This window comes from Mastigoproctus giganteus, chromosome 6, assembly GCF_048544385.1.
Source record: "Mastigoproctus giganteus isolate SK-2022 chromosome 6, ASM4854438v1, whole genome shotgun sequence".
Taxonomy (NCBI): domain Eukaryota; kingdom Metazoa; phylum Arthropoda; class Arachnida; order Uropygi; family Thelyphonidae; genus Mastigoproctus; species Mastigoproctus giganteus.
The window spans coordinates 173,879,979-173,902,267 of record NC_143580.1 but is presented as its reverse complement, the minus strand read 5'-3'; the positions used below and the strand labels follow the sequence as shown (position 1 = coordinate 173,902,267).

Sequence of the window (22,289 nt, the reverse complement as noted above, 5' to 3'; positions counted from 1 at the left end):
GACTGGCTTCACTTCCTTGGTTTTTATGTGTTTCTTAACTAATAGCATAACCCCTCCCCCCTTCCTATCCTGTCTATCCTTTCTGTAGACGTTGTACTCCCCAAATTGCATTTCTGCATCCCTTATATCTGTGTGACACCACGTCTCTGATATCCCAACAATATCTGCCTTTGATGTTTTGAGCAATACCTCAAATTCATCAAATTTATTTACTAAACTCCTAGCATTGGTGTACACGCAAGTATACCTGCACCTGTTTCTATTCTTAGCTACCCTAACACAACCCATGTGTTTACTTGTACCGCAATGGCTCCCAGCAGTCTCTGAAATACCATGCATCTTGTTTTTCAGGCTTCTGCTCATTCTAATAGAAGCAGTGCAAGAATCTCTTTCACCTCTGCCAGTGGCTACTGTCAATCTATTGGTCTTTGTCTCCCCCCAAGCTAGCAGTTTTCCGACCCACCTAACACTGCCTCGATAGCATCAGCAAATATTCTTGCACCCTTTCTATTTAAGTGTATTCCATCCCTGTAGAAGCAATCTCTCCTGTTAACAAGTACAGTCCAGGCTGAAAAAAATTCTACCCCTTGAGCCTTGCACAATCTTTCCAGGGCCGAATTGATCGACAAGGCTCTCATCATATACTCCCTCCTATCGTGTCTGGGCAGAATTGCAGACACTTTCAAATTCAACCCTAATTCTCGGCTTTTGTTCAACAGTGACCTGTACGTGTTAAGTAATTCTGCCGGTCTCCTACTCTTAATATTATTAGTGCCAACGTGTACAACTATATCACCTTTTGTGCCCTTAAAAGATGATATTCGCTCTACAACGTCATCAACCTTTGCCCCTGGCAGACATACCCTGGTCCTGTTCCACCTATCTTTTTTACAAAGCATGTTCCCCGTTTCCCTGACAATAGAGTCACCAACAACTACTAGTTCCTTTGGGACCAGCGCATTCTGCCTTGGGGGTTGTCTCTGTGTCACGCGATGCCCAAGTGCAAGCTCTTGAAGTATTGTTTTTTCTGACACATTTATTCCTTTCACATGTGGAAGAACTGCTTGCTTCATAGTCATTAAAAATATTTGAGATGGATACTTTTGAAAAATCTCTTGTCTTTCATTTCTTAAATCATGACTCTTGCTAAACCTGCATCCACAATAACACTTTTTTTTTTTTTCCAAAGTCTGATAGATTGCACATTTTCTCCATTCTTGCTGCAGTAATCTGCAGCCAGAATGGGGGGAACATCTTCATCACCCCACATCACAGTTTTCTTTGCACTATTTCCATTTATTCACATATATTTTCACTTCTGTCTGTGACTGTCTTAATACAAAAGTTCACTTTTGTCCTCACTCTTTGCCAAAATCTTTTCAGTCTGCATTAGCACATTCAGAAACCTGAATAACTTGATAACAGAATTTATATTTGTCATAATGTTCAGTAATCCCGGATCATTAATGTTCATTCTATTCAGTAATTCCTGATCATTCACAGAATAGATAATATACTCTTTTAGTCTAGACATTAAATAATATAAACATATTTTAAAATTATTCCCCTAGATTGTATTTAGTCCATTCAACCTTTCTGCAAAGGACACAAATTCCCTTTGTGAAAATTAAAACCCTTCCCCTTAACAAGAGGTTGCTTCTTTAGACATGTTCCAAATTAATACATTATCACCACTTCCTGCTAATGATTCCTTGACCTGTCAAGAATTTTCAATTCTTGAGAGGTGGACCTTTAGTAAAAAATGTAGTTTTGAATATTGTTACCAACATCCTTGATATGCTGATATAAGCAACAGTCAACTAACTGATTCAGAAATATATTACAACTAGATGAGTGACCTATCCACAAGTTCTAGTCTAGATCTGGAAAAAGAATTATCTTGTAATCTCTATTTTTCCAAAACATTGAAGCTGAACTTCAGTTTTATTAGTTTTACCAATAAACTAAACTAAAATTTAAACATGTAGGAAAGTATCATTAATTAATTCATTCATACTTTACCCAACAGCAGGCTTGTTGCTAAACCCAGTTCATCATATACCCACATAAATTTAAATATCTATAACAGTTATATCAGTGTGAATTTAATATAACTCCAATAAGCTAAATATATCTCTTGACCAAATGTCAAAGAGTATAAAAAAGCAGTTTAAGCATGGGTGCATCTCTATCTATTTCTACTATCCAGGTAGTATATATGCATTGTTTTATTATATCTCATATTGTGAATACCTTCACAACGAGTTGCCTAGGTATTGCACTACTTCGAATAAGTAACAGTATTCTTCTCTACCAGAGAAGCATTACTTATTCGAAGTAGCGCAATACCCAGACAACTCGTTGTGAAGGTATTCACAATATGAGATATAATAAAACAATGCATGCATACTACCTGGATAGTAGAAATAGATAGAGATGCACCCATGCTTAAACTGCCCTTTAAAATTCCAATAAGGTTTTCAATTTTGATCTATGCCTGTGATTACAGTATTTCTTAATTAGAGAAGTACAGTCAGTTGTAAAAAATTCTCTACTGACATGCAAAATCTGCTGCATGCCCATTTGTGTCTTTTTTTCATGGAGTTATTTTTTATTTTATTTTTTTTTGTTAGATGTTGGCACATCGGCCTCTGTGGCCATAATGCACCTCCCAAAGTTTTTGCATTTTCTACTCTGATCCAAGCCCGAGGCAGGATTCGAACCCATGACCTTTGGGTTGCCAGGCAGGCACTTTACCCACCCGGCTAGCCTGGTTGGTTCATGGTTTTAGTTTCATCTTTACTTTTGCTCACTTTGTGTCGCTCTAGGTGGATAGTCAGGGGAAACAGTAATTTATTTTCTTTGTCTAAAGAAACCCATGTAATGTTCTCTTTCAATCAACACATTAAGTTTATTAAGGTAGCTGTATTTTTGTTAATGATTGTTTTATTCTGCCACTAGCTTGAATAAACAGGCAGGCTTACTTAAAATTTCTAGGAGGTGATCCTTTGAAAACCAGTATTTAAAATAGTTAAAGATTATTTTAACGTAAGGCACACATTAATCAGACATTTTGTTCCTGCATTCTGATTTATCAACTCAATTAACCTTGTCAGTTTTTAGCAAGAGAAATTAAGATATTTATTTTGATTTACCTGGATATATGTTTTACTTAAAGTCCTATTTATTTTATGTGTTAAATTCATAAAATTATTGTGACCTCTTATCTTTGCAAAACAGTGAAGCCATGACTACATTATTTATACTGTTTACAATTAATTTGGAAGACATTCACACCTTTGGCAGTTCATAACTGTAGCCTAATATATGTGTGTATCTTCTACATAAGAATGTTTCTTAGTATATTTCTATAATCCCCTTCCCTACTGAGCTCAGTGCTGAACAAAGAATTGTCTTCCCTTTTCTTGCAACTACAGATCACGTGCTTTACAGACACTCATGATCCCTAAGCCAATACCATGATTTTGCAATAGCTGGTCAACTATTATACTTAAAAGAAGCGTTTTTCTGCCTGCTTAATAATGCGATTACAACAAACCCTGACAATCTCCATCAATGATATATAGTTAGCATTAGCATTGGCACATGATGCAAGAAAGCAAGTTTATATAGCATCAGCCAAAAAAAAAACAAAAAAAACACCCTTATTTCACCCATCCACTCGCTCCAAATGTTTGTCAAGTTCTGCTTGAATCTATTTAAGCTATCAACTTCTACAACGACAGATGGAAGTTTGTTCCAGCAATCAACCACCCACTGGCTAAAGGAAACTTCTGCACATCTATCCTACAACTGTCTTTCCTCAATTTGAATTTATGCCCTCTCAGGTGATTATTCTGAGCAAGAGGCAGAATCCCATCAGCACTGAGCATGCTCAAACCATTGAAGGCTTTATACACCTCTATCAGATCACCTCGCAGGTGCCTAGTCTCCAGACACTGTAATTTGCAAAACTTAAGCCTTTCTTCGTAAGAGCAACCCTTTGTTCCATTCACTACTCGTTCCAACAGCTCTACATACTTCTTAAAATGAGGCCTCCAGACGTGTATAAAGTACTCAAGGTGTGGCCTGACCATTGCCTTATACAAGAGGATAATCACCTCCTTATCCCTGCTAGAAAAATTCCTGTATATCATTGATAAGACACCATGAGCTACTCTTGCAGCCCGTCTGCATTGCTCAGAAAACTTCACATCTGCTTGCACAATTATCCCCAGGTCCTTTTCATTCCCTACCACTGTCAGTGTGGTACGTTACTCTGGGATTACTGCTTCCCATATGTAGTACTTTACATTTGTCAATGTTAAACTTCATTTGCCACCTCTCAGCCCATCTGCTCAACTTTTCTAGATCCTGTTGCAGCAGTGTACTGTCATTAGTGTCATTAACAACCCTGCCTACCTTTGTATCGTCTGCAAACTTGGACATTAAGCCTGATATACCATCATCAATATCATTTATAAATACAGAAAACAACAATGGACCCAACACTGAACCCTGAGGGACTCCACTAATAACATTAGTCCACAAAGAGCAGTGTCCTTTGATTACCACTATCTGTTTAGTTTCAATGTATGATGTACGGTGTTGTACATTATGTCTTTAACAGCAATCTCATCTTGAGGTTGCCCTGTCTGTCAGTGTTAGAACCAATTTCTATTCCTTATGTAATATACAGCATGCTTTTTACTTTCAACTAACTGAAACTAATTAGGTGTGACACTAAACAAGTGGTTATCCAGGATGTTTGGCCAACTGAAGGTGCTTATAACCCTCACTATTCAAAACTTTCCGCTTATAAAATGATTCTCCTGCTACTAAATTAGGGAGAAAATTTAGCCAACCACTATGTTATAGTGCAGAAATCATTTGAAAATCACAGGAGTGGTTCAGACATCCCAAGATCCTAATGAGATTTAAAAGATTCTATGAAAAGTGAGATTTCACTTCACTTCCTTCTTTACAGGTAAGTGTAATACCAAATATATACAACTACTGTAGCTCAATGAATCATGTAGGTTTTATATGTATTATACCTAAAATCAAGTTCATCAGAGAAAATAAACATCCAAAACTTAAAAACTAATGTACATTCCTAAAAGCCCAAGCAAAATTACAATATTTGTCAATACTTTTAAATGGACAAGAACAATGTTTCTATCTATGACAATCCATAATTAACACCATCAACACTACACTACCAAGAATGTGATTATTCGGTAAGTTTCTAGAAGAATGAAAATATGCTTTATAAAATTGAATGGAGGCAGAACATTTAATGACTTACTATACAACCTAATTGAAAATATTAACAAATATTAACATTACATACGTCTATCCTGGGAACTTTTCAGTAGCATATGAAATTAAAATATGTTCACTCATATATTTCTTTAGATACTTAATAATAACAAAAATTTGTTAAAAGAAATTATTTCCAGCACTCACAGAGCTATGGAGCTGTACTCTAAATCAGGAGAAAAAAACATGAAATGCCATTCAGCCTTGTTCATAAACTTAACAAAACTTTAAATATGTTCACTATATAACATTGAGTTTCAATACAAAACATTTACCCAATAATGGTGATATTATCCACAGAGCAAAAACCTCCCGTGCTTGTGAAGGTAAATTTAATTCTTGATCATCTTGAAGTATTAGCTCTAGTAATTCCTGGGCAGTAATTTGGAATGATGTTTCTATTTCTATACATAAGCCAACTTTATCCATAAGGAATATACATATTTCTTGTTCTAGAAAGAAATATCAATTTGTTAAATTACATTATCATAAATTAATTATCTGCTACTGATACATATAAGATGTGACCATAAAGTAATGACATTGAATTACTGCAGCATTTACACCATAACCAGATAGAATAACTACAATGTTATTTCCTGCGTTAACATTATTCTCTTCATGCCATAAAAATTAGTAGTTTTTTTGAATCAAACAATTAATATCAAAAGATGCTAAATTTAGGAAGTTGAGGTTATGTTGTCCAAAAAATATTTTTGACAAAAAAAAAAAAGGGCCATACACTTAATCAGCATGAGATTTGTTTTCCTATATTTTTTTTCTTTTTCCACAATCAAAAGAGACCTTGCAGCACTGATGACATTAAAGGGAATGTGCCAACATTTTAACAGTGACAGCATCACTGTTAAAATGTATAGCTATGCAAATAATCTACTCTGAAAGAGATCACATTCACTGACATACATGACAATAAAAGTATAAAAGGTCTATTTATTATAAAATTAGTTTCATTAATTCAGAGCATTTAGCTCAAAGAGACAAACAAAATCCCAAACATAAAAATAGCAACAGTCAAAATGCCAACAAATACAAAATGCTGAAATCATTGAACACCAACATTTCAAACCAGTGACTAGGTCAAAATGCTAACTAATCAAAATGCTGACAGCTTAACAGTTTACAAGGGACCTTACTTATGTTATGTAAGAGACATTTTTTCCTAATTAAAAAAAAAAAAAAATCTGTAACTAGAAACTATACACCCCATCAAAGAGTAGTTTATTGCATTGTTTTCACTATGTTCAGGAGATTTTTAAGAGTGAAAATTAGTTAAAAAATAGCCAATAGGTGGTTAGATTGGTAAAGGTGCTATTTAACACTTCTGCTTATGGCCACACCTGTGGTAGCAGATGGTAGCTATAAGCAGTGTGAAAATAAAATTCTATTAATTGAACTTTATTACAAAAATAATGACAGTGGTATTGCAGCTTTGAAAGTATTTCAAATGCATCAAAAATGTAAGTAGACTGTTTTATTCATGAAGGATTGCTTTGAATACTACTAAGTGTTTTGAGAAAGATGGTCTCCTCACGCAAACTTGAAGACAGTATATGATTCAGAACTGAATCATATACTGTAACAAGCCAAAACTGAAGAGGTGGAAAATCAGCAAGCCAAAACCAACAGTGCTTTTCCTGCCTTTCATTATCAGTATTCTATGGAGTACCATTCATAAAGGAGGTAAGTTTCCATAAATTTGTGATATCGGATTAAACATCTCCAAGTTGGGGGGGGGGGGGGGGGAAGTCATAATAGTAATAGAGGCATGTGATGCAAGAAAGCAAGTGTATGAGCTTATGTAGCATCAGCCAAAAAAAATTTCACACAACCATTCCCTCTAAAAGTTTGTCCAGTTCCTCCTTGAATTTATTTAAGCTATCAACTTCCACAGCGACAGATGGATGTTTGTTCCAGCAATCAACTACCCGCTGGCTAAAGGCAAATTTCCGCACACCTATTCTACAACTGCCTTTCCTCAATTTGAATTTATGCCCTCTTAGGTTCATAATCTGAGCAAGTGCAGAAGAATCCCATCAGAATTCAGCATGCTCAACCCATTCAAGGCCTTATACACCTCAATCAGATCACCTCTTACCAAGCCTCTCTTGGTAAGAGGATCCCTTCATTTCCCTCACCAATCTTGTTGCCCTTCTCTGTACACGCTCAAGCAAATCTACATCCTTCCTAAAATGAGGCCTCCAGACCTATACGCAGTACTCAAGGCGTGGCCTGATCATTGCCTTATACAAAGGGAAAATCACTTCCTTTTCCCTGCTAGCAAAATTCCTGTATATCAACAAAACCCCATGACCTGCTCATGCAGCCTGTCTGCACTGCTCAGAAAACTTCATATCTGACTGCACAATTACTCATAAGTCTTTTTCATTTTCTACCACCCTAAGTGTAGTACCACACAGTTGGTATGTTCCTCTGGGGTTACTTCTACCCAGTTTACGGAAAAGTGGCCCCCCCGCATTTTGCCTCCGGCACATTTTGCCCCCAGTAGATAATGAGCAGGCTACAGAAATGTAAATACTGTACAGTCAACTCTCGATAACTCAAATTTTTATTGAAGTCCCAGCCCCTTTAGTGGAGATTCTATGTCAAATTCTCTCGATTACTCAAACTGAACTTCCGATAACTCTAACTTTTCCGAACAAATTTTCAAAATGACATTCGTGTACAAATTGTCACGTAGCTTTTAAACTAATTTCTCCCCTTTTGTGTGTCTTCAGGGTTCTCTTTCCATTGTGAAAGGATTAACTGGAACTGTTAATCCTTTCACAATGGAAAGAATACATACTCGACCACGAGGGCGATAGTCACGTGGTTAGTGACAGACATGGGGGAGGGACAGTGACTAATCTTATAGGAGTCTTTTCAGTAACAAGTGAATCTTGTTCTGATTTGTCTAAATTCAAACAATAAAAGTTCCTGCATCTGGCTCTCCTCACATTTAGTGGCGCAGTCGACAGTGCGCGTTTGCTGTTTTCGCCGCCTCCACAGAGAAGTAAGATACAGAGTGGACTCTTTCTCAATTCAAAAACGTTCCACCTGCAAAGGGCGTGTTTGGACAGAGCGTTTGGAAGGCCCAGTTGTGAAAGTCGTAACTAAACATAACCATTCAGCTCAAGCTGCAAGGTCGGAAGCATTGCAATTGATTGGTCAAATACAGCAACATGCAACAACCACGAACGAACGGCCACAACAAATTGTTGCATCAGTTATTGCAGAGGCTCATACCAATGTCACAGCATTACTTCCTAAAAAGGATTCACTTAAATGAACCATTCGTCGTGTTTGATGTAACAATGGTACTTCTGCTTTACCGAGCAATCTCCAGGACCTAGTAATACCACAAAATTATCAAGAAATTATTATCGATGGCAATATACAACAGTTTTTAATTATATTATAAATCAACAAGGATTACCTTTATTTTAGATATAGGAAGCTTCTTTTCCAACTCTCCTAGTCCAACTCGCTAATAATTCTTGAGGATGGCGATATCAATGATTAATTGTGAGTTGCTCTATTCCTGTGAACATGACGCCCGAAAAGTTCTAGTCCGACTTAAGGAAAGTAAAGAATACCCCCCCCCATATCCAATTTTATTAGACCCCTTATTTTAACTCTAAAGTCCAGCTACAGGACCAAAAGAAATAATCGGTCCATATTTATTAAACAGTTTAGACCTTCAAAAATCTAATTTTATGCCAATCCATGTAATGGTTTCCTTGCTGCCAGAGGTATGGTGTTTGAAGACAGAAGTCTTGAGCGCTCATTGTTGAGACCGCACGGTCTGAACACTACGGTTCTGATAGTGGGGAAGATGTCCCACCTGTTTTGCAAAATTGATATCACCATCCTCAAGAATTATTAGCGAGTTGGACTAGGAGAGTTGGAAAAGAAGCTTCCTATATCTAAAATAAAGGTAATCCCTGTTGATTTATAATATAATAGAATATAGGAATTATCGAGCACTTAATAGCTCTCAATTATCAAATCTATTAAACAGTTTTTAATGTATGATTCTCAGGACGAACTGCTCCCGGGTCGCATGCTAATTTTTTCCACTAGTAACAATCTTCAGTTACTGGCGCATAGCCAGGAGTGGTTTTCTGATGGAACAAGAAGTGCTGCAATTTCTGCTAGAATCAAAAGAATAGTCCAAGATTTTCAAAATCGTAATGTGATTGATTACCTTAAAGGCATTGCATACAACTTTGAGTTTTAAACAATAATAATGTGCATTTATTCTATGATTGATTACCTTTTATTTTATTACCTTTACCTTTGATTGATTGATTCATTCTATTAAAACAAAATAAATTAGAATTAATAAAAAATTAGGTGTATTATTTACATTTCTATAGCCTATTCATTATCTACTGGGGGCGAAATGTGGGAGACGAAATGTGCAGGGGCGAAATGCGAGGGGTAACTTTTCCAGATCCCTTTCTACCCATATGCAGTACTTTGCATTTGTCATTGTTAAACTTCAGTTTCCACTTCTCAGCCCATCTGCCCAAATTTTCTAGATCCTGTTGCAGTAGCACACTGCCATTACTGTCATTAACAACCCTCATTGTACATGATAATGATCATGTACAGTGGATAACTTACAAGGTTGCTCAAGATGAAGGCTGGTAAAATGTAATTAAATGTTTTTCATTCTATTTTTGCTGTTTCACAGCAACCTAATGGCTCTTTTTAAAGTAATTTTTTGTCATAAAAAAATCATATTGATAATGATGCAACAAGCCATTCCTTGGAAAGGCTTAGAGTGTGAGTTACAAATTTTTTAAAGCAGGAACAAACTTTATTAGCAGTGTCTATACATATTATTAAAACTAAAAGTCAAAAATTTTCAGGTAGAACTTTACTACAAAGCCAAATATGATTGTCTTTGACTATTATAGAAATAAAACACTAATTACACCACAGAACTAAATGCAGTATATTAATGTAATGATTAGGTACGTACTTGGCAAGATGTAATTCTGTTATTTGAACACCATGGTATGTTAACCAAATATGGACAATATGGTTTTAATCATATTGTCCATATTATTTTGTTAAAATTAATTAACAAAATAATCTGCTGCATTTATTTCCATAGTAACTGGTGACTATGGCCATAGATGTCATTGCTCCAAAAAAAAAAAAAAAAAACTTCAAACAAACAATGCCATAATCAGTGTATTTGATATCTGTAATAGTTTCAGATGGAATTTTTTTATACCCCCATCTTCTGTAGAAAGGAAGGTTGTGGCTGGGGATCATGCCACAAATTTGATGTGTCATCAAATCAGAATAACTCATTGGGGAAAGTCTACTTCTTCTGTCTGAGATTGACTAAGAAGGCAATCCAAATAAAACTCTCCTCCATCCAAACATATATATGCTCATAATGATGAGTTGTTCCTGTTGCACTGTCTTGACACCTGCATTACAAGTTTTAAGTAGTTGCCTACCTTTGTCCCCCCAAATCGCTTATAGAGATTTTTCCTATTATCTTAGATATGTTATTTTCATTGACTTTTTAGACATAACTCTTAATATCCACTGCAATCTTCAAACTGAAAAGACTTGTTGCTGGAACCACCTAGTCCAACTCTGGCAAAATTGGTGGTCTTCTTCCAAAGGTATGATTCGCAAGAAAGCATATTCCATCTGTATCCTTTGCCTTAATAAAGTCTGTTCTAAAATGGTTCTGCTCCACCAAGTCTCCATACTCTTTTTCTTCTAACTGGCCATGGTTCCCTTCAAGCTAAACTTGCTATGTTTAATCTTCCTGATTCTCCCCTCTGTAACTGTGGCAGCCCAGAAGACTGGCAAACATGTTCTTTTCACTTGTCCATATTACTTGGATATTCATCAGCCTCTTGTCTACTGCATGTCAGTCATTTTCTCCAGGCAATTAATCATCTCTCTTGGACTCCAGAAAAAAATTAATCTTCTGCACTAGTGCTTCAATTCCTGGAACTAGTCCTAGTCCAGCTGCACATTCAGTCCAAGCCATCACCTCCATTTTGTGATACCACCATTGTCACTTCACTTCCACCATCTTTACCTCAAGTAACCATCTTCACCAATCACCATCAATTTGGAGTTCCTAATCATGCTTGTACAGTACTGAATGATCACTGTTTTCCTACTTTCCATCTCCTGCTGGCCTCCCTTGAGGTGGGATCATCTGTTCGCACAGGTTATCCTGTATGGAATCTTTATCTCTTTCCTCTATCCCCTTTAAATTCGGGTCTTTTTCTTTTGCCTATCTATCAGTGTTTACTTTTTTTTACTTTTCATTCTTCATCCTTTCTTTCCTGCTATTATTTCCTCTATTGTGTTTGTCTTTGCTGGCACCAGACTTCCACTGGTGTTGGATTTTTTATTATATTTTTTTTTTATTGTTTGCTATCAATTGTTTTTTTATTTTATTGTATTTTTAATTTTTCAATCCCTTTTATTTTTATAATTTTCATTACTTTATTATTATTACTGTTTATTTTATTTGCTCATTTTCTGAATGGCATGGACATTCAGTACATGACACTCGAGGTTTGTTGTGGCTCGCACTTAGTTGTGGCCCACCTCCTCGTGGCGTAGACAGGTATCAGGATGTATGTTCCCAGTGCTTGTTGGCAGAAAAAACTAAACATATACACAAACATAGATTGTGCACACATTTCTGCAGAGTTTCTGTATCATCACAGTATACCATGGCAGAGCTGAACTAACATTTGAGAGCAACACTACATAACATACTACAGGCATACCTCGAATAACGAATAGGATGCGTTCCACGAAATTACTTCGTTAAGCGAAACTTCGTTTTCAGAGGTAAAAATACTATGGCCAGAATAGGGATACGTTCCTACGTAAAGAAAATGAAAAGCTTTTTTTTCGAACAAAGAAAAGTTTTATTAAATAAACAGTCAACTTACATACAAAGTGAAATCACATTTTAAAATATGAGTCTAAAGTTGATTGCTTATGCTCTTTTTCTCTTTCATTTAACAATTGCCTATACGGAGTTATTGCATTTAACACTGATCGCTTAACAATAAAACTTCTTCCTAAATCAGGATCATTTTCACTAAAAAAATTTAAAACGTTTTCAATGTCATTTAAGCACCTTTTTAAATCTTTGGTTGTTAACACTTTTTCGGCAGGAACTTCTTTAACTTCGTCTTCATTATCTTTGTCTTCGTTGCTAACAAGGTTTTCTAAATCTTCCACTGAAAAACCATCATCTTCTGCATTCAATAAATTTTGTAACATCCTCTTCATCGACATTTTCGAAACCTATTGATTGAGCCATCTGGATAACTTCATTTCTAATTTCTTGGATGTTATTTTCTTCTTCTAGTACAACTTCTGGCCATATTTTTCGCCAAACTCCATTTAAGCATTTCTTAGCGACTTCTTTCCAAGAACTATCAATGTTTTCAATTGCATTTTTAATGGTGTAGTTTTTCCAAAAAGTTTTAACTGTCATTTCCTCTTTATCCTCTAGTTCAGTCAAATTGCTTAATGTTCAACGCAGATAATAAGCTTTAAATGATGCTGTTACTCCCTGATCCAATGGTTGAATCAAGGAAGTTGTGTTTGCTGGAAGAAACACAACTTTGACAGGAATGCATGTGTCCAACGTGTTAAGATCAGTAGGATGTCCCGGAGCATTGTCTAACAACAAAAGAGCTTTTTCTTCAAAGTTGTTTTTTTGACAATACCGTTTTACTTCAGGACAAAAGTGGTTAACAAACCAATCAGTAAATAACTCCTTGGTAACCCACGCTTTTCTACTTGCTTTCCATATTACAGGTAAATTCATTTTTATGTTACCTTTTAACGCCCTCGGATTTTCTGAATGGTAAACTAATAACAATTTTAATTTATAATCGCCAGAGGCATTTGATCCAAAGAGTAACGTTAAACGGTCTTTGGCTGCTTTGAACCCAGTAGCTGATTTTTCTTCAATAGAAATGAAGCTTTTTGTTGGTAGCCGTTTCCAGAACAAACCGCTTTCGTCAACACTGAACACCAAATTTGGTGGAAAATTTTCACGTTCAATTATTTCCTTTAGTTTTTCTGGAAACTTATTTGCAGCTTCTCCTGTTAATTTTACACTATGAATCCTGGCCCGTTTTTTAAATTTCTCGAACCAACCACGAGAAGCCCAAAAGGTTTCCGTAATTTCTTCAGTTTGTTTAGATTTCAGGTGATTAAACTCGAATATTTTTTTTATGTTAAATGGGGCTTGAAATTGCGGACTTCGTTATATCGAAGCTTCGTTATCAGAGGTAACGTTAACCGAGGTATGCCTGTATACATATTGACAGGTCTAACTACACTACGAGGGGCATTCAATAAGTTATCTACCTATCTACGAAGGAAATGAGATAAAGCCAAAAATCTTTTTTTTAAATTCAATGTAACTCATGGAACCCATGTTTAGTCTCTAGAGCTAAGTTCCGGTCAACCCTTCCCTATCTCTTCCATCATGCAGTATGATCGATGACTTTTGAGGTTATGATGAAAGTCGTGGCGAGATCCAATATTCCTTACATTTCGAGGGTACAGCTCTAAAACGGTGTTCGCAGGCCGGCCGCTAGTTAATACACCGGACTGAACCTATTGGTAACTCTCTAGGAAGCTTCCGGATCAGCTAGTGTATAATCTTGCTACCTCTACTCTGCCAGATAGATACTCTACTCTACTCTGACTGGAGGGAGTCCGAGTAGTGTGTATGCGGGGAGCATTGTCGAGGCCACGTTATGTCAAGGATCTGGGTATATTCTTACCACATGTACGCCATATCCAAAAATTTCATTACTTCATACAGCATGTCCCACCTACTTTTTCTTACTATTGAATACACCATAAATTGTCAAACTAATAGAGCAAGCTTATCTGTGAAAAGATCTAAACCTCCCAAGGACTTCCTAATTCATTTCACAAATATACGTGGTCTCAATTCTAATCTCAACGATGTCCATTTCCACTTGCAGTCTACCAAACCCCATGAACTTTTTCAGACAGAATCTCAGTTATCGGTTGATTCATCTACTGCTCATCTCAGATGCCCAAATTATTCGCTGTATGATTCCTTTCGCCTCAAAGGTGGTACTTGTGCATATGTCCGTTCTGATATTCCCTGTCAGAGACTTGGAAATTTGGAATCTCCTCTCTTTGATCTTCTCTGGCTTAAAATCTCTCTACCTCATTGTGTCAAATTCATCTGTTGTCTCTACCATTCTCCCAACTCCACTAATCACTTGGAGCTCTTTGACTTCCTCTCTTTGCAACTTGACTTTCTCCAGTCCAACGTTCCTAACAGTGAAGTAATTTTCCTTGGTGATTTTAATGTTCACAACTCCAGCTGGCTTCCGTTTTCTAGTCACACCGACCCAGCTGGTCGAGATGCTGAAGCTTTTGCAATTACTAATGACCTAGCACAGATTGTTCATTTACCTACAAGAATACCGGACAATCCTAATCATACAGCCAATACGCTTGATCTTTTTCTCACAAACAACCCTTCTAAGTACACGGTCGAAGTGAGAGGTCCTTTAGGCACTTCAGATCACAACTTGGTGATTGTCTCTTCTCCAATGGAACCTTTATCTCATGGCTATTCCCAACCACGTGTTGTTTGGCATTACAAGAATGCAAAATGGGATGACCTGTGAGACTTCTTTTCTTTGGTCGGATTACTGTTTCAAAACTTCTGATGTCAATGTTTGCTCAGATCGTGACAGTGAAATTATTCTTGCAGGAATGGAATCCCTTATCCCACACTCCACTTTAAAATCTTGTCCTTTATTAACCTTGGTTTTCCAATAAATGTGCTAAGGCTGTCCAAGAGAAGAATGTTGCATATCGTAATTGGCTTGTTTCTAATTCTTCAGTTTCATTTTCTGCCTACACCAAAGCTCGCAACTGTTGTAAAGCAGTTATTAATCAGTCCAAACTAGAGTTTGAACAGGCTAAGAGTAGAAAACTTGCTTCTTGCCCTAATGGTAGCCGAGCATTCTGGTCTCTTGCCAAAGCTATTGGCCGCAACTTTTGCCCATCTTTGCTCCCACCTCTGTCCAAACCAGATGGTTCTGTTGCCACTTCAGCCAAGGATAAAGCTGACCTGCTAGCATCCCATTTTTCTTCCAGCTCATGTATTAATGATCTTGGTAAAACACCTCCCACCATTCCCAACACGCTCCATTCAATGCCTCCTGTGGTCTTCCGTCAAAAGGATATCAGAAGGATTTTGATGAACCTTGATGCTAAGAAAGCTCCAGGTCCTGATGGTATTTCTCCACTTGTTCTCAAAACCTGTGCTCCTGAACTTACTCCTATTCTTTGCCGCCTTTTTTCACTTTCTTATCCCAAAGGGGTTTTTCCTTCTACTTGGAAATTTGCTCATATCCAGACAGTTCCTAAAAAGGGTGACAAATCCCTCCCATCCAATTATCGTCCCATTGCAATTACTTCTACTCTTTCTAAAGTAATGGAGAAATCAATTAACCATCAACTCTTAAACTACCTAGAAACCTTCCGTCTGATCAACGATCACCAGTATGGATTCCGTCAGTGTCGATCCACTGGAGATATTCTGGCTTATGTTACCCATTTATGGACTAATTCAATGGAAAGGTTCGGTGAAACACAAGTAGTTGCTCTTGACATCTCAAAGGCTTTTGATCGTGTTTGGCATAAAGGTCTTCTAAACAAGCTTCCATCTTATGGTTTGGCAACTGTTTTTAGTAATTGGTTATCCAGTTTTCTCTCTGATCGCTCACTGAGGGTGATGGTAGATGGCTCTCTGTCTTCTAACTTCTCCATTAATGCCGGTGTCCCCCAAGGTTCAGTTCTTTCCCCCACTCTTTTCCTCTTGTATATCAATGACCTTCTTCCATTGACTGGAAATCCTATCCATAGTTTTGCCGATGATAGCACATTGCATTCAACTTTCCATTTTGGGAAACCTTGTCCTGCTCAATCAGCTTCAACTTCTCGAAAATCTGCTACCAATTCCTTAAATGCCGATTTTCAGGTAATTCTCCAGTGGGGCAAAGACAACTTAGTTGATTTCAACCCTTTTAAAACTCAGTCTTGTCTTATATCTCGCAAAAAGGATTCTTCTGCTCCTATGCTTATCTTTAGTGACACGCCGATTTCTAGGCAAAATGATATATCTCTTTTGGGGATTACCCTGACTTGTAATCTCTCTTGGCACAAGCACATTACAAATATTGCTTCCCCTGCATCTAAAAAACTTGGTTTTCTCTTTCGCTCTCGGCATTACTTTTCTTCCAAACAGCTGCTCACTCTATAAATCGCAAATCCGCCCTGCCATGGAATATTGTTCCCACATCTGGGGTGGTGCCCCCAAACCTCTCTCAGGCTTCTTGATTCCATTCAGAGAGGGCAGTTAGGTTAATTAATGATTCATCTCTAACAGAGTCTCTCCACTCGCTTTCTCATAGACGTACTGTTTCTGCTGCATGCCTCTTCTACAGATACTTCCATGGGCACTGTTCTTCTGAATTGGCTTCTATAATTACCGCTTCCTGCTCTCTCTTTCAAAACAGTCCGAACACTTGCCGCCACCAGCCAACATCCATTTACTGCCCAACTTCAAACCCACAGAACCAACTTTTCATCTTCCTCATTTATTCATTCAACTGCCGTTTTCTGGAACAACCTTCCTTCATACGTATTTCCTGAAAATTACAATCTACAGAAGTTCAAGTCCAATGTCAACAAATATCTTCTTTCGTCTTATTAACCTCAAACCCAAGCACGGTACTAAGTACTATAGGTTCTAATACCTCTCGTGTTTGGGGTTCACATAAAAAAAAAAAAAAAAAAACTCCCCTGAACTTCAATACACTTGTTCCATTTTGTTAGAATGAGGAAATACCAAACAAATAAAATTCTTTGTTCTGCCCATAAAAGATCACAGAAACAGCAGACTTCAGTTCATTATCCATATCCATGTACGTTTTTCTTGAGGTGTAAAAACAGGAAATAGTCACTGGGGGCCAGATCCGGACCTGTAAGGTGAATGGGTAAGTTCTGTACAGTCAGTTTCTCAAAGTAGCAGCAACAGCATGTGACCTGTGTACTGGTGCATTGTCCTGAAGAAGCAGCACACCTCTGGAAAGTTTTACACAGCATTCTTTCTTTATGATATCCCTTAGGTTGTACAGTAGGGATGCATATGACTCCTCAGTGACTGTCTGCTTGTGCTCCAAGTAGGGAATGTACAAAATTATCTCAGCATCCCAAAAGTTGAAGGTTGTGTCTGAAATTTTTTGGGTGGGGGAAAACCCTTGTGCTTCCATTGCATTGATTCTTGCTTGGTCTCGGGATCCCAGTGATGAACCCATATTTCATCACCTGTAACAATTCTGGAGATGAAAGTTTCAGGATTCCTTCCATAAAGCTCTAAATTCTCCTCACTGTACTCTGAATTGCTTCTGCACAACGGTCAGAATCTTGGGGCCCACCTTGCACTGACCTTAGTCATCCCCAAATGGTTATAACTGTTCCCTCAGATATGTCATATTCCCTAGATCTGGGACAACTTTAAATGTCTGTCATTCAGCCCAAGGATTTCCATAGCTTGGCACATTTCTGGAGTGGTTGCTACCACAGGCCTTCCTGGATGTGGATCATCTTCAATGGACTCTCTACCCCACGAATTGTTTTAACAGAATTTCAACTGGTACTCTGAAGGTGCACTGTTGCTATACACAGCCACCATCCTTTCGTGAATGGCCTTTGGCCCATTTCCTTCTTTGGTGAGAAACTTTGTGACTGAACAATGCTCCAATTTCAACAAATCCATAATTTGATACAGGCCTTCCTTCTTCCTTCTTTTTGTTACAGCAGCACAACCTAAAAACATACTGGGATCAAAATTATTATGATTTAAGTTGAGATATGTAGAAACATGATAAATCATGAATCACTGAATTATAACTCTGGGAAGTACCTTAGGTAGATAATTTATTGAACACCCTCATATATGTATGCATATGCATGTGCGAACGCACCTAAAAATGGAGAGGCTCAGTAATATAGAAGATAAAATAAGAGTCTCTTTATCAGATAAGTCCTAATATCAATAAAGTCAAACAAAAAAAGTTTGTTTGTTTGTTTGTTTGTTTGATGCAAGGGCAGCTAAGTCATAATGGTCATAATGTTTGTTTATAGGCTTTATGGTGCAAGGGCAGCAAGGTAATAATGTTTATTTATAGCTTTATGGTGCAAGGGCAGCAAGGTCATAATGTGCCTAACTATGGTAATGTTAAATACATAGTTTTATCTATATAAATGTTGTTCAAGTTCACACTGCATTGTACAGTTGTATCTGTTAGAAGGAAGTAAAAATTTTGACCATGTGTGGCATATCTGCTAGGAGGTCAGTAATTCTGAAAGAAGTGTTCATCGTGGAAAACAAGGTAAACATAGCTGGTTGATCACTATTGTATTTGAAGCAATCTATGAGTACATGCTGGTTAGTGAGCTGGGTTACAGTGTGCACTGTGATGGATCAGTGCCTGCAAGAGATAGAAATGTGTTAAGTTTGTATGGCCTATTCGTAGTCAGGTTAATATGGCTTCTTCATGCCTGTTCTCACATATACTGGATTTCCGAGATTTGAGATCTTTCTTTATATGGAGTAGCTTGTTACCAACTTGACTTGCCAGATGTGTTGTCATTGTTCAAGACATTGTTTCTTTATAATTAACTTGTAATCTGAGACTGGTATACTAAAGGATTGATCTATATGATCTGTAACAGTTTTGGTAGCTAGGTCAGCACATTCATGTCCAACAATTCCAATGTGACCAGGAATCCAACAAAAGAGAACTTTGTTTTTCTTATTTAACTTGGTCATGGTATTCAAGATCTGTATGAGTAAAGGGTTATATCATGATTTTTATTCTGCTGTATAGCTTGGATAGCACTAATGGAGTCTGTATAGATAACGCTGTGACCGGTAAGCCTTAAATTTTACTGAGAATGTGAAATTTAAGGCTATGTAGATGGCACAGAGTTCTGCAGTGTAACTGCTACATTCAATAGGGAGTTTCTTGGCTATGGTAAGGTTGAGAAATAATGCTGCTGCACCAACATGCGTGTCTGTTGTAAATCTGTCCATACAGATTGGAGTGTACTGGATTCTCAATATGGCATGAATTTGCAGTTGCAGTATGTTATGTTGAGAGATAAGTCATGTTTCCCCAACAATGTGAGTGAAAGGATGTACCATATACTGTATCACAACAGTATGGGATACTGTTTACGATGTTTGTTGGACCTGCTTTTCTACCAGTATTGCTAGCTGCTTGTATATATCCCATTTTGCTTTGAAAAAGTTTCATTTGGCAGTTCAGTTAGAAAAGTGGAGAATGCTCGTATCAATCCGGCATATCACCGGGTAATGGTCACTACCCAGAGGATTGTTTGAATAGTCCATCCTAATAGGGGATACATGGCTGTTGAGCATAGAGAGACGTCAATAGATCCTGTAAGTAAATGTATATAAGTGCACGCATCATTATTGGGATTAATCAAATTGCACTGATCAACAATTTTTTGATAATTTGTCCATGTTTTGATTTCCCCATAACGGATGGTGACTGCTGAAGTCCCCTAGGATGAAATAGGGTTGAGGAAGTTGTACTTTTAATTCTTCTACATTGGCATAGCTTATATTTTGATTAGGGGGAAAGTATAGCGAGAAGATAGTGAAGTCAAAGTTGACTCATACTGCAACTGCCTTAAGGTTTGTTTATAGTGGGATTGGTTTGAAGGATATTTGAGTGCTGATTATCAATGCTACACCTCCATGTGCCAGATTGTTCGGAGTGTGTGTAACATGATCTTGCCGATAAATTATGTAGTTCCAGAGAGAAACAATTATGTATGGGGTTAAATTGTTTTTTTGCAGGCAGAGCGATAGGGTCACATTGTAAGAGGAGCTCTTGGATGTCATTTAAATTACTATTATAATCTCTACAGTTCCACTGCAGAAATGTAAGCATTATTCAGTAGAATCCTCAATTTGTTTTCAAGTGGCTGAAGGTTTGTTTCGCTCAAGTTTTCCTTTCCCCTTCTTTGAAAAGTAATGGTTTTCCCATGTCCATCTTCTCATCAGTGAACAGCTCTAGTACCTGCTCATGTTGCTGTGAACTATCTTCTAAGTCCATGCAATCTGTTTGGTTTGCATCAGGAGAAGTAGATACTGTAGTGTTTTGCTGTGGGGTGGCATCTGGTTGTACAGTAATTGGTGTATTTATAGCTTTACTTTGCTTGTCATTTGGTTTATTGGTATGGTGCCCAATTTGTTTGGTGGTATGGTTACCATCATTTGGATTGCAATTGATATTTCTCTTTTAGTTACTTCAGCATAGGTTGATTTATTAGTATTCAGGGCTGGTAAGGATTTTTTGGCCTCTTGGTATTCAGTTTTTGGCCCATTGTGTTCAATTTTGTATCGCTGTACATTTTTTCATGTTTCCAAAGGGGACATTCCTTGGAAAATGCCAGATGTGCTTCTCTGCAGTTGGGACAACTGAGTGTTGTAGCTGTGCAATCATTGTTAGTGTTCACAATGGATCCACATGTGGTACAGGCAGCTGCTCCTCTGCAGACTGTCTGTGAGTGCCCAAACTTCTGGCATTTGTAGCAGCATAAGGGGTTCAGAATGTAGGTTTTAACAAGGCAGTTGAGATAGCTTGCTCTGATCAATGTTGGTGATTTGGGGTTGTCAAAAGTGAGTATTATGATCTAAAAGTAGGAACTAGTATGCCATCCTTCTTTGTCATAATTCTTCTGACATTGATGACTCCTAGATTTATTATAGTTCATGTTTTAGCTCGTCATCTGGAACATTGAGGTCCCATTCGGTGATGACACCTCAACGAGTTCAGGGAAATGTGTGGCAAAACGGTAACAGAAGTTCCACCAAAAGTTTTTAGTCTCAGTAGTTGCTCAGACTGTTGAGCAGTGGCAACTTCAACCAGTAAGTCTCCCAATTATGCTTTCTAGGCATTTCTGCACTAGAAATGGTGGGAAGAGTTTGCTAATCAGTTGTTCTTGGGTTGAGTGGATAATAAAGAAGGTTGGAGTTTTGATTCTGTCTACATCAGTCTTTTGATGTTTAGCTGCAACAAAATCAGGTTCAGACTGTGTAAAGGCACTCCAATTGTTTTTGCCCTGTAAAGACAAAAACAATTGGAGCCTGATTTTGTTGCAGTTCAAAGTTTTGTTGAAAAGCTTACCGGCCCCACAATGTGGAGGCAGGAACAGTGCCATGTTTGTGACCAAGTGGTAGTGGGTTAGTAGTTAAAAGGAGAAACTAAGAGAAGAAAGAAAGAAAGAAGGTTACTTTTCCTTCTGATATAGTAAAATGCTTTCTTTACTAAATTAATTGAGTGTTAATGTAACACTGAAACAAGGAAACTATTTTATTTCACCAAGAGAGTGCAAATTTACTGGCAGACACTTGAGCACAAAATCACTTGGCACCTGCAGCACAAATCGTATGGTTGTCTCCAACCAGACGATTTGTGCTCCAACATCGTCTCCAACAAATTTCATCAACCGGTGAAATACCACCACTTTGCTTATTGGAGGCTTGAAGTGGTGAAACCCATGTTTAGTCTCTAGAGCAAAGTTTCTGCATCCCCCTCCCCCCCATACTTCTCCTTCAACCCATGTACGGTACTAAGTACTATAGGTTTTGATACCTTTCGTGTTTGGGGTGTTCATAAAAAAATAAAAAATGACAATCACAAGTTTCACATTAGCAAAACACTTAAATTTATATGTGTAACAAAAATTCATTAACTGTTGTTTTAAAAGAAATGATATTAAAAAAAAAAAAAATGGGTAGTTTTATTCTAATTCAAGTACAATGCAAA

At 37.4% G+C, this 22,289-nt stretch overlaps 1 protein-coding gene across 4 annotated transcripts in view; it reads right to left on the bottom strand.

The window, feature by feature from the left end:
- Window positions 1–22,289, bottom strand: part of Bili (FERM domain-containing protein 8 Bili) — a 304,472-nt gene that overhangs the window by 252,116 nt on the left and 30,067 nt on the right. For all 4 annotated transcript variants that reach the window (XM_090375504.1, XM_090375500.1, XM_090375501.1 and 1 more), the window contains exon 4: window positions 5,598–5,774. In XM_090375504.1, the coding sequence (XP_090231630.1) occupies window positions 5,598–5,774 (177 nt within the window). The remainder of the gene's footprint in view (window positions 1–5,597; window positions 5,775–22,289) is intronic.